The sequence below is a fragment of the Tripterygium wilfordii genome, chromosome 4, assembly GCF_013401445.1.
Source record: "Tripterygium wilfordii isolate XIE 37 chromosome 4, ASM1340144v1, whole genome shotgun sequence".
NCBI classification, from domain to species: domain Eukaryota; kingdom Viridiplantae; phylum Streptophyta; class Magnoliopsida; order Celastrales; family Celastraceae; genus Tripterygium; species Tripterygium wilfordii.
In genome coordinates, this window is record NC_052235.1 from 2,402,364 (window position 1) to 2,415,806 (window position 13,443).

Genomic DNA, 13,443 nt, shown 5'->3' on the forward strand with positions numbered 1-13,443 from the left:
TTCTTGACACTCATGTCAAGGCCTGGTTTAGTGGGGTTTAAATTTTAAAATCAGGCGTCACCCAGGTAAATCATACGGATGGGGAGCTTTGTCCTCTAGTAGTGGGTTTACTTAATTTTTGATGAACATTATTTACACATCATTTTTTACTAAATACATCACACTCTAGTGTATTTTTAAAGAGTTAAGGGGGGTGTATTTAGTAAAAAATGAATACAAATAATGTTTATATAATTTTTTTAATAATTATTTTTCAATTTTTTTCTCTCTCGTAATGGTTTTCTCATCTTCTATCTTAGACTCTCCATCTCTGCCGGTTCGCCACTGATCTCTAGCAACGAAGCATTCTCCGACCGAACCCATCACCGCCATATGAAAACACGTTCTCGATCGGCGTCGTCGCACGCACGCTCCCCATCACCAGGCCCAAGTTGTTATCGTCATTGTTTTCATCTATATTTTATTATTATCTCTTATTTAAAGTTCGTCTAGAACCTCCTAAAACTCACTAACGCCAGTGATTGAAGTTACAATAATTAGAAGTCTTATGAGCATAACATTTAAATTGGAGAAGAAGATAAAGGTGGGGAAATGAGGGATGATCCTACTCCATACACATCGATCTAGAACTTTTTTCTTGTCTTGTTCAAATATGGAAGAAAAAAAAAAGAAAGAAAAAACCATCAAACCCCATATCTTGTAATTACCCACTTACCCTATCAAAGCATTATTCACACGGGACAAGTACATTGAATCATGCTAATGCACTCTTTACTTAATTTTCTTGGGATCTTGTTTCAGGTTGCTGACAACAACTTTGAATGGAAAAAAAAAAAAAAAAAACAACAACAAATTGATTGAAATGGCTTGTTTGTTTTTTTTTTCGATCATGAGTTCATGACTGCCTGATAAAGTTGACAAATAGGTTCAAAAATACTGATGAACCTGGAGCACATGTGCCACAAAATCTAGATAATCATGAGGTGAGGCTCTACCATGATTTTGGGGACATAATCGTTAAACGACATACATTCTAGTCTCCCCCATACTTATAAGCCTGTTGTTTTGTGACAATATTTTATGATTCTTTAGTTTTTATTTCTATTTATAATATTTCTACGTGAATTATTTTAATATAAAAAAGAAAAAAAGTTCGAAATAGTGTTCTCAACATGTTGGTGTGTTGTAGCTAGGTTGCATGCATGTTCTGTAATAGGATTATGTCTCCGATCGAGAATCTAATTGCATTACAATCCAAGATATCTTATGTTCATTGATTTTGACAGAACCTGTCTTTCAATTCAATTATCAGTTAATTATCTTCATTAAGGATATGATGGAATCTCAAACACAATCTTAATATTTTCATGCCATCAGAAATAATAAAAATAAAATTTTATTGTTCTGGTAATGCATGGGATTAGATCCTTTGTATCTTCTCAAAAGTTTCTGATTTAATTGGTTTTAGTAAATACGCACCCACAACATGGATAGGAATTTATTATTATTGTATCTGATTAGCAAAAGTTGACACTTTACAGCACTCTTACAACCAAGAATGAAGAATCCCGAGAAAAGAAATACAGTACTAGTTATTTTCTTGTACACGGTTTCTTGTCCATAACATCACCAAACAAAACTTGCCATAGTAATAATAATAATTAGTACAAACAAACAACACGTATGTAGCTGGTTAGTTTGTAAAATATTTCAATCTACATAAAAAACAAAAATACAGAGCAAATTAAAAGTATCAGACAGTAACCACCCTACATGCATGGAATCTTTCCTGAAGAAAAGCCATTAACTCATTAAGACATCACAGTAGTTGCTACCAGTTTTGTCCTGATTATAGTAGCTTAGTTTGAAGGTAAAGCACTTAATTATATAATTAATTATTCTGTTAAGTTTTTCAAATCTTCTTAGATTTATATAATTAACAATTTAACTAACCATTTATTATAATAGGTTTAAGACTTTTGTTACAGCGTTGCACATGCACGCGTGTCGTTTTCACTAACCCTTTTGTTCACTAAAGTATTGATTAAGAAAGAAAAAAAAAAAAGTTTCATAAAACAATAATAATATGTATGGGCACCTAACAACTCTCTTGTTGGTACCCGAAATCAAAATTTAAAAAAGATCTACATACTTCATATTGTAAAGTAATATCGTGGTTAATCTTTCAAGGGTCAAACCGTATAGATTAGAACAAGTTCAATTTTTCAAATGTTGAGTTTTGATTCAACTTATCATGTCGTCAGATGTAAAATTTTTATGGATGTAATCCTGATGACTCGAGTTTAGACACATCTCAAATATTATAAACAAACGAATCATCCCAAAATGTTAAAGCAAGCAAACAAAAGTATGAATCGAGCTCATTTTCACATATTGTACATATTTTTGTTTTTTAAAAAATATTAATATTACTGGCTTGCGGGAACCACTGCATTACTGCAAGGCGTATAAGGGGCAGTTTTGTAATTTACTAGAAAACTAGTGGGCCCACTTTGGGCCGCGGTTAGTACCAGACGCAAAAAAGCGCAACTTGTTATCCGGCTTTTGCCCGAAAGGCCCCTTAAATCTTTCCCGCTATCGGCGCTTACACAAACCCGGGCCCACTTTCAGTAACCGCATTTGAATTGAAACTACAAAATCACCCTTCTTCCACCCTTTATATACGAGCCTTCCTCGCCATTTCTCGGCCCCCTCCAAATTCACTCTCGAACTAATCCCTCTCTCGCTCTCTCGAGAAAACCTTTTTATTTTCCTTCCAAACAAACAGAGATGGCCAAAGGAGGCAAACTCACAAAACTGAAGTCAGTCCTCAGGAAATTGAACTCGTTCAACAACAACAACAAGCAAAGCAGCTCCATTGCTTCTGCCACAGCAGACGATTACTCCTCCTCGGTCACCGGAGAGCACCTCCACCCGGTCTACGTCGGAAAATCAAGGCGGCGTTACCTCATCAGCTCCGACGTTCTCGATCATCCGCTCTTCAAGGAGCTCGCAGAGTGGTCAAGTGAGTCGAACACTCTTACTGTTTCGTGCGAGGTGGTTTTGTTCGAGCATTTGCTTTGGATGCTGGAGAATGCAGATCCACAGCCGGAGTCGCTTGAGGAGCTCGTTGAGTTCTACGCTTGTTAACGAGGTTGTTTGGCAAAGAATGGCCATAAATGACTCACTGAATGGCAAAATCAGTATTAATTACAGGTTGTAAATTTGTATTTATTGAATAAAGTTGATTATTAGAGGAAAATCTGAGTTGTGAGAGTTCAATTTGAACGGCGAGAGAAACTGACCCGTAATTCACACAGGCTAATCCACCCTGGCCTGGTTGGGACTGTATTTATCTCCTTGTATTTCTTTTTACAAATATATAAATGTTCATTTTATTCCCTTAATTTGCAAAATCTTCACTTCACTCTGCTCCGCTTTTGCCTGAATTAGTGCTGATGCACAGAGTACAAACCAAATATGACAAAATTTTGGACAATGTGCAACAAAATTGAGCTCCCAGAGTACAATATCGCTTCTCGTAAATTCTCAGATACTAAATGCTGCTGAGCCGATTGAGGTATTATCTGCTCTGGGTCTAAGACTCGAACAGATTTATCCTTCAAGTGTTGAGAAATTGAACCCATCTTATGAACCACGTCACTCAGTATTCTCCAAGCTACATGGGACAATATTTTTATATTTTAACATCTCTAACTCAGCCACCCCGTATGAACTAGCACTTCATTCAAGTTACAGAACTTTTGTGCCGTTAATTGTTTACATCATCTGAGATGCAATGCACGCATCATATTGTCTGTTGTTTGAAAAAGATAAAAACAGATTTTGAGTAACCTCTTGATCAGGAGGACCCTATCATGAGGCCACTCTTATCTGGAATTCATTAACGAAAAGTTGGAACACAATGAAGTGTTATTGTACAATAAAGTTGATTCAAGAATATGCCCTTTTGACTTAATTGTACAACACTACAATTCTATCAACTTCTTTTTTTTTTTTTTTTTTTTGTTCTCTCTTTATCATTTGATTTTGTCTAAGAATCCGAAAATCGGTTAGGTGGGTTTGTCATATTATCAACTTTTTCCCCAATATGGTCTTGCTTAATTAAATTAGTGAAAAATCGACATTAGGTAGCTCTAAATAAAGTATCTATAATATATTTAGGGGCAGCTGGAAGTGAAAATATTTAATTATGTGAGGCCAATTAGAATATGTTGATTATGATATTTTATCTATAACATACTTTGTGTATAAATTAAGTAGATATGTATATATAGTTTATGTTACTAATGATTAGGTAGGTAGAGAGATGCTTATTTTTAATATAATTAACCAGTTAACCACACACGCTCTCTACTTCTTGTTTTACTTAATTGATTTGTTGGGGTTAGCAGAAGCTTAAATTAATTTAATTTGTTTTTAATTGAAGACTTTTGTAGAAGTGGAAGACATGAAATTAGTGTCAAAGACGCGTTTCCAAGCTGCCATGCCCAATTCGCCACTTATAAATTAGGGTTTGTGATCCAAGACTTATTAATTTAATTAGTTTATATATATATATATATATACAAAATTAATTCCTGTAAAGACAAACATTATTAGAGTCAGAAGGGTTTTTTTAAATTTTATTGATTAGGCGAAATAAAGAGAGAGTCAGAACTATGTGATTTTCGTTTAATTATAAAATTAGAGGGGGTAGAGTTAAGTTCATCCCCCTATGGAATGCAAAAAAAAAAAAAAAAATTATTCCATAATCAAAAGTCAGTACTGCTTCCAAGACGGGGCTTTAATAAAAAAGCACAACTGGCTAATTAGACTTACAATTCAATTACAACCACAAGTTTATTATAAGTCAATCTTAAGGGCCACACCTTGTTCTAGTTTTGAACTTCATGATGTCCTTATTATATATCCTTTGTTAACTGGCTGCTGCAAATCAAAAAAAAAAAAAAAAAACTGGCTGCTGCAAGGATCAGTTTCACTGTGGTATTTGGCTCAAGACTTTAATGTCATTATAAATCTTTGCAGCCACCTGTCTCCCACCTTCAACCATGTGTGGAGAGAGTCCAACACAGTGGTAAATACCCTCGCCAAGCAGGGTGCTGTGAGGAATGCTATGTTTGTTGCATGGTTAGGGGATTAGTCATAATGGACGGCTGTTTATTATACTGATGTGAGATAGATTGGTTTAGTTGGGTTTGTCTCTATTACGTGTATTTATCTTCATTTTCTTTGAATAAAATCAGTTAGTTTATCAAAAAAAAAATTATCCTTTGCGTAGTATATATTTCAAGATAAAGTTGTAAATAAACTCCATTTGACTGCAATGTACTAGCATGCATGATTAAGAAACAATGTTGATATCATTTTAAAAGAGGTTTATGATAACATTTGGTATAAGAAGATTATGAGTTCGAGGATAGAAATGAGGATGGTGGAATCATTTTATAGTTTGTCGCGTTGTATGATTTGTATCTGGTAAATTATTGGTTTGAGAAGAGAGATAATCATATTTAATTATTTTTAGGAGTGGGTATAACTTTAGTAAAATATATTTCGTTCTTATGTGAAAGATACATAGAAGACTTTGTAAGCACTGTAAGGTGATTTGAGAGAGAGTCTAAACACAACGTAAAATAATAGTGATACACTGATACTGTGGTGGATATATATTTTAAGAAATGATATAGAAAAAATGATAATAGCTAGCACAAGAGTGAATTAAGGACACTGTCTTTCTAGTTTCTACATTGTGTACATTGACATATTCTTCGATTTTACTTCAAATACGCAAGAATAATAAATACCAATAACTATTACAAAGAGTAAATGAAAAACCTTAATATGGTGTGAAACTCAATGTTTTAAATATCGGGCTCCCTCATCGATACGATTCAATTTAAAATATCAAGTTAAATCGTGTCGGTCAAATATCAATCAAAATCATACCCTTAACCACTATACCTGTGCCGCTCGATCCGTTAAACCGGTTATACTACATACCAATCGTTTTACCGGTATGATTCCGCTACGATATTTAAAACATTGGTGAAACTAGGCCCAAGATGAAGAAAGTCAAAAGACCATATTAGCCCTGTGAGCCTAATGCCGTCTGCGTGTCAGGATCGAAGACGACAGAGGTACGTTGCACATGCACACGACCGCTGCTTCCGGCTCTTCAGTCTTAAGAGAAATTCAATCACCTTCCAGACCTTCTCAACCGCTAAATGTGCCCAACAGTTGGACACATTTGAGGGCACTTATGTCCTTTCACAAAGTATAAACAACAATATTAGCCGCTTTAAGACAAGCCCACGTGAGAGTGGGCCGTGGAGAAATCAGATTTCCGGCTCACAAAGTGCGACTCCCTCCTCACGGTGCATGTTACCTTGGAATTTGTGTCCACAAAATCAATGTTCTGTGCATAGTATGATTTGAACTTCCATGTGAGGGGTTCGTGTTTTCAGTTGTTATTTCTTTTCTACGAATCGAGAGGCGCCGGGCGAGTAATTATGGGGTTAAGACAAAAATTCTCAATTTGCATGTGATGTAGATTGGAAATTAAGGGAAGACCCATCTTTTGTTCTTGGGATTGGAGACAAAAACAAAAACATGACCAGAAATGAAGAAACATGGGCGAATGAAATAGAACCAAATGATAAAAAAAGCCCGAGACTCTTTTTTTTTCCTTTTTTTCTACAGGGTTTTATGGTCCCACAGAGCGGTTGCAGCCTTACTAGTGTAAGACAGTAAGAAGGGGAGCTCTAATAACAGCCACAAAAAGGGTATATAATTTGGACATGAAGAAAAAAAGTCAATTTAATTTGAGTCCCCAAGATGCCAGCCATGACGAAGTCAACACATGCAAGTGTAAAAAAATGTGGGTAAAGTGAAAGTCTTATTGTGTACTCACTCATATGGAATGGAACCACTCTTTTCCTTCGTTATATTAAGGGCAAATGCAATGGTGAAGTGGTATTGGGCCAACAAAGATGTTGTCTTTTGCTGATGTGGTTGTATTATAAAATGTGTTTTGCTTATGTGGCTGTATTGGGATAAGTGTTTTGCTGATGTGGATGTATTGATATTTAATGTTTTGGTATAGTTTTGTTGTGGATAATATGGAGGAATGAAATGTTGTTGGGTTGGGTGGAAAGAGAAAGTGTGTGGGAAGAAAAAATGTATAGAAATTTGTGTTTTACTGATGTGGCTGAATTAGAATACGTTTTTGACTTGACTTTTTGTGTAATAGAGGTGGGACCGGGCCAACAAAAATGTTGGCCAGTAAATTATTTCTTATTGCATTTGCCCTTATGCATAGACGTGTGGATGAAAATGCATGAGCCCAAAAGGACAAGCCAGCAAATTGAAAGACATGGAGAAGTGAGGTCTGTCTGTAATCGTCCATCCATCCCCACACGACCAAAACCCGTGCTGGGTTTCTTCTCTTCGATCAGTCCACTCTTAATTAGTGGTGCGGAGGCCGAAACCAAAAGGCGCAGTCAAATAAAACAAGGCGGCGTGCATGTTAAATCATTTGAAGGGACCTTAATTTTTATTGATTATTCCGCATGCATGTGGCTGATGTGGCTGCCATTTAAATTTGTTAGCATAAAAGTGGGTGTAGCTTTACATATACAACGTCAAAATAATATTTTCTTTATAGATCAATATTCACACAAGAAAAATGTTTGATAACCCTCAAGTTAATTATGACTCCCATTTTATTCTAATAATTCATGTGAAAATGTTGAATATTAAGGGATCCTACTCCTACATGTTTGTTTTATGATCAACGATTATCTCACATGTCACATGACATGGGTTGAGAGTAAAATAAGGATCATGACTTTGATGTCTATACTGTTGTTCTTTAAACAACTCCTCAAAAATGTAAAACAAGTTCATTAATTCAGATACTGTTGAAATAATTAATATGAATGTTAATTAATCCTAATAAATCAATGTCTTTATTTGTTAAAAAATAAACATTTGTGTCCTTCCTTTTGATAAATAATAAAAACCCTTTCAATCTAAGCACCAAGTAGCAAAATATTAGGGGTCCAATTTCCAGTTTACTTTTAGGAAAAATTCAATTTAACAGGTATTTACTATTTAGATTCTCAAAAAAAAAAGTATTTCGACAAAATCGTTAAAACACAATAATTTCAAAAAATATTATTATTTCTTTTTAAAAAAACCATCTTTTCCAATAGGGTTTGAGGTTAGGCTTGCAAGTATTTTGTAAGGAAAACTTTAGTCACACTCCACTTTTTACTAAAGACACCCCGTCAACTGAGTTTTACAAGGGATGGTCAACTCAAATTGGGGTATCTTTAGTGAAAGGTGGGGTGTGACTAAAGTTTTCCATTTTGTAAAGGTGTCAAACAGCCGGGGTCCCGTCGGCCCAGCCCAATATGGGATAATAGAATGGGTCGTGATTTCCGGCCCGTGACAGGAGACGGACAGGCCCGGCCTTGTTTTAAACATTTTTGAAGTTTTTTAAAATATTAAAAAGGAAATAGCCGAATAGGTGTCATTTATGTTGGTGTGGTGATTATCAGTTAATCACATTGATCCTTTTAGGTTTTTATTAAAAAAGGTCGGGCCCATTGACCTGCCAGCCAGCCCGAGAACAGGACTGACGGCCCGGCCCACGGAAGCTGTAGGCCGCCCAGTTTTACAGCTCCTAGTATTTTGTTCGAGACTTGGGTTTTGCGGGTTTCACTTTCCACAGCTGATACAGATTTTACCAGCGTTTCTCTTCTTTTTTCCCCCTTGCTGCAGTGATAAACCCTCCTTTTTTCTTGCGACTAAAACCCCTACCTCTCCAATTTTGCCCGACTCAACTTCTCTCCTGTCTCGGCGTTCCAGCTCGTATTTGGCAAGGTGAGTTTCTCTTTCTTACACAGCGTCTGTTGCTGGCAGATTCGTTAACTGGATTCATGAACGAGCACAATTTTATAAAATTTTAAAGGTTCTTCGATCGGGATAATCCCTAATTAGACCATCGTTTGTTCCCACTCTTTAGATTGTAATACGTGGTTATACAATTCAATATAACATCTATTTTTGTTAAAATAGGGGTTAATTTGGTGGCAAATGCTAATTTCTAGACTTTCGAGAGTTGGATTTCCAATAATCGGAGCTCTTTCAAGAGGTATCCCTTTGTTTTCTTGTATTTTTTGATGTTTTGATTTGCTACTAATTCATTTGACAATACTATTATCTGCTTTACTTGAAGGAAAATTTATTTGAATGATTTCGTTTTGCTTCTTGAGTGAGTTTCAGAGTCAAATTGAACTACTAGGATAATCAATAACTTATTGAAAAGTAATTGATTACTAAAATTTTTGCAGGCATTTCTGCACATGTATGTAGAACAGGATGTGCCGGAAGCACCTATTGTCAGAGACATTGGGTCAGTGTTCTCTTCTTTAACTTCCGATTTGAAAATTTTCTGTTCCCTTGTGTGATTGCAATTGTGGCTATATTGTCAGTTTTTGAATTTTTTTTCCCAAGTAGGAATCCTGATTTAAAAAACAAAGGTTGTGATAAGTATTGTATTGATTCATGTGGCAAGAAAATTGGCTTTCGATATGGATGCTGTTTAGGATTATATGAAGTTTTCAAACTCTAATAGAGTAGTTTCCTTGGTCTGGAAATTAATTGGATGAATAAAATCTCTTGACCTTTTTGAAAATTGATTCAAAATCTAGTTTTGGATATTTTGTGATTAAAACTCACAAGAATGCTCAAAAGAAATAAAAAATGCTGTCGTGGTAAAACTTTTAACGAGTGGTTGAAATTATATACTTGATCTCTTATACAGCATGAATTGCAGCCTGAAACGTGGTGGTTCCAAGGTGCCATATATCAGAGGAATCGCTATTGTTCCACTACAGCAGCCAGTGCTGACTCTGCAGATAAAGGAGAACAGCAAGAGTAAGCTCTTTTGCTTTAGAATAGATTAAGTGCCATTTTGGAATTGTGGGGACTTCTGATACATACTATGGTAAGAGAGATTGATTAACAAGAATCAAATAGCAATTTCTTGCTACATTTTATTAGATTTGTTTTTCTTAGGAACCTATAAAATGCTTTATTTCCTTTTCCATTTTAAAAAATAATTGTTCATAATGGAAAATTCACTTAACTGTTTTTTTTATACGTACTATTCTTGCAAACACATAAATAATGCTTTACCTTTAAGAACCTCTTAAGCTTGAAAGTGCTTCTAGTTGCAAGCAAACACATAACAAAATGCTGTTGACTGCAAAAATCACTTTCGCCCCACCTCAGGTAGAGCAAGTGAAGAAATTATCTAGATCTTGATGTTCACATTACCAGAACTCAGTGTTGGGGATCCTTGAATGTGTTTGCGTTTGGCACCATTAATAAATTATTTTTTTTTTTGTAAGGCCATCACGACCAGAATTCATTCAAGTAAAAAGATGCTTAGTAGTTGAGTATTGTTTCAGCTGATCTTTTGAAATTAGGAGGGGGGAGGGTATGGTTGTTAGAAGAGAATGTAATGTCCTCAAAGATACAGGATGTCAGTGAGTTTTCACTTGGGGAAGCAACCACAGTTGTAGTAGTGCAAACAATGAAGAAAATTTAAACCCCCAGGGGAAAAATAGATATGTCTCCTAAGTTACCCGTAATATGTGGAAGTATCAACGTAATTTCATAGTCATTCGGTAAACCCACCCACTTATCCTAATCAGAACGATTGAAGAAAGAAAGAACGAGAATGGTGGCCCTTTTGCCTAGGGGACATCGTTGGTCCAAGGGATGGAATGGCAGAGGCCTTTGGTGTCCCCTCCAATGAAGAATTGGGACCTCACAATCACTAGCCAATATGCTTTTCTATCATGCCTTTCTTTGTTCATGATTCGATACTCTGGTGTCCTAGGCGTAGAGGAACCACATCAAAGTACCTTCTGGAGCAGAATGCATTAACGTTCATTGGAAAACATTACAACTCATCCTGTTCTTTCATTGTGAGCTGAATGTACCTAGTTTTTATTGTCTTTTATCTCAGCATGAACTTTATATGCAGGATATCTGTGACATTTGTCGACAAGGATGGAGAGGAAAAACACATTAAGGTCCCAGTTGGAATGTCTATGTTAGAAGCTGCACATCAAAATGATATAGAACTTGAAGGCAAGGACCATTGTGCTTTCTTTGTTTAGCATTTTGCACCTTTTCATCGATTTGAAATTACTAATTGTTTGACAAAATATTATGGAGAATTATTCTTTATTTGAATTCCATTTGCTTGTTGTTACTTAAATTTTTTTCTTAGAATATGAATGGTGACAACGTATAAAACATATGATGTGGTGTCCCTTGTTTTTTTATGGCAGTATTGTTTCTCACATTTGATTCTTTCCATTGGATTTTCTCTTGCAGCATAACATATATTAATGATTCACTTCATCACCACTCCGTGTCTAGTTCTTCTTTAATGCTGTGCCTTTATCCTATTGTCAGGAGCATGTGAAGGCTCACTTGCTTGTTCAACATGCCATGTAATTGTTATGGTGCGTCAATGAAAATGTCTACTACAGAAATGTTCTTTAGAAGAAATTCTGAGATAAATCCACGGATTGTTAAGCTAACAAATGAAGTGGCTAACTGTCAATCATTGTTGTAGGACATTGAGTACTACAATAAATTAGAAGAACCAACTGATGAGGAGAACGATATGTTGGATCTTGCTTTTGGGCTTACAGAAACGTGAGGCCCTCGTTTGTGAAGCTGTTACTAGAATTTCATTCACATTCACATTCACATTCAACTTCAATTCATTTCTATGTTTGGTATTTTACAGATCTCGTCTGGGTTGCCAAGTGATTGCAAAACCTGAACTTGATGGGGTTCGCTTGGCCATTCCCGCCGCCACTCGAAATTTTGCTGTTGATGGGTACGTTCCAAAACCACACTAGACATGGTACAAAGTTGGGAAGTGTTTGCTGAGTGTAAAGGATAACATCATCCCAGTTTTGTAGCTCTTATATTTTATTCTCTTTATGAGTATCTATTCCAACATAATTAATGTCTCATTTGAAGTCAGTGGTACCTAATGCTTTTTTATTTCTTTAGATAATATTCCATATTACAGTTATTTCATTGAATACACGATGACAAGAGGAATAGGTGATTAAGGCTTTGGCGAGCATGACATCAAGGTGGTCTGTGGTGTAAGAGTATGTTTTTTTAATGTCTCGTTATTTGCTGAATAAAGTGTTCTTGTCATGCAAATTTGCATGGGAGCTTTGATTTTTGCCATCTCTCTTTTGTTCTTTTCTGATCTGTTGTGTTGGAGCTTTTGTTCAAACATTACATATTGTTGCATGTGTTGTCTTGTCATACCTGCCATTTTTGTTTTGGTTTGTTTCAGCACAATACGTAATTGGGATTGATACGTGGCATCTAATTTATGCCCTTATTAGTTAGTTAGCGACCCTTTCTTTGATTTCTGGCAATTGGAGATTGTAACACGGAGATGCATTGGGGAAACCTCTGGAACAATGACGCCTGCGAATTAAATTAATTAGGAAGGAATCTGGGTTACGCTCACCCATGTAAAGATTTCTTTGCATTCTCACTTGCTTGGATTTTTTTTGGTTTTACAAACATCGCCATCAAGTATTGAGTCTTGACCAGACATTTGCTCCTCTTTTTTTTCTTTCTGGTTGATTTATAGGTTCGACCAAAATTGCTTGTTGAGAGATCTCGTTTTATTTTTTTCATCTCGTACAAACTTTAGGCCAAGAGGGAGTACAACCGAGCATTTTTAGTACATTCAGTACAATTTCAAGCCTCTTACTGGTAAGACTTTTTTCTATAAGCAAGATTGACAGGTAACACGGCTTTCTTTTAACCAATACTGGTGAAGTGGAGAATTTTCTCGTCTTTAACTGTATTAGAATATAATTTAGACCTTAACACAGTATTTTTATGTGATTTTAGAGCATTTAGTATGTTATATCGTATATGTTCTTATAGAAAATGTGTCCCAAAACTGTAGTCCGTACCAGTTAAGCACGTCAGGTTTCCATAAAAATTTCAATTACTTCAGGTGAAAATGGCAAGAAAAGACTGAAACTTCAACTTCAACTTCCTTATTAGGGCCAAGTCAAAGTGAGGGGGTTGGGTATTGTCTCTCAATCTAATAGTGATAGGCTATAACACGACAAGTATCAGTCTGCTATGGCTTTCAAATGACAATGCAAGTCACCGAAGTTGGTAACTGAAATCACATACAATACCACAGAAGGGAAATAAACAATAATTCAACTGACTCACGGTTTGATTATCGGAATTGCATCCTCATTTTGACCAATTACATGCAGAGGCTGCTGCATGCAGCCTACCTAAATAATCTACCATCGTCACACAAATCTGTATTAA

General features: G+C 35.7%; 2 protein-coding genes across 4 annotated transcripts; both read left to right on the plus strand.

Annotated features, from left to right (window-relative positions):
• The first annotated feature begins 2,704 nt into the window (after positions 1 to 2,704).
• Positions 2,705 to 3,407, plus strand: LOC119997499 (auxin-responsive protein SAUR76). The gene has a single exon (XM_038844572.1). The coding sequence runs from the start codon at positions 2,791 to 2,793 to the stop codon at positions 3,148 to 3,150; it is 360 nt and encodes a 119-aa protein (XP_038700500.1). The 5' UTR covers positions 2,705 to 2,790; the 3' UTR covers positions 3,151 to 3,407.
• A 5,341-nt stretch (positions 3,408 to 8,748) lies between these two features.
• On the plus strand, positions 8,749 to 12,320 carry LOC119996247 (2Fe-2S ferredoxin-like). 3 transcript variants are annotated; one of them, XM_038842811.1, is made up of 8 exons: positions 8,749 to 8,910; positions 9,106 to 9,181; positions 9,381 to 9,442; positions 9,854 to 9,966; positions 11,084 to 11,190; positions 11,521 to 11,570; positions 11,684 to 11,771; positions 11,861 to 12,320. In XM_038842811.1, exons 2-7 carry the CDS (start codon positions 9,124 to 9,126, stop codon positions 11,768 to 11,770), a joined length of 477 nt encoding a protein of 158 aa, XP_038698739.1. In that variant the 5' UTR covers positions 8,749 to 8,910; positions 9,106 to 9,123; the 3' UTR covers position 11,771; positions 11,861 to 12,320. The 3 variants fall into 3 exon arrangements, with proteins under 3 accessions (XP_038698739.1, XP_038698737.1, XP_038698738.1); XM_038842809.1 differs by having other exon boundaries at positions 11,684 to 11,766; XM_038842810.1 differs by having other exon boundaries at positions 9,866 to 9,966; positions 11,684 to 11,766.
• The last annotated feature ends 1,123 nt before the right edge of the window (positions 12,321 to 13,443 follow it).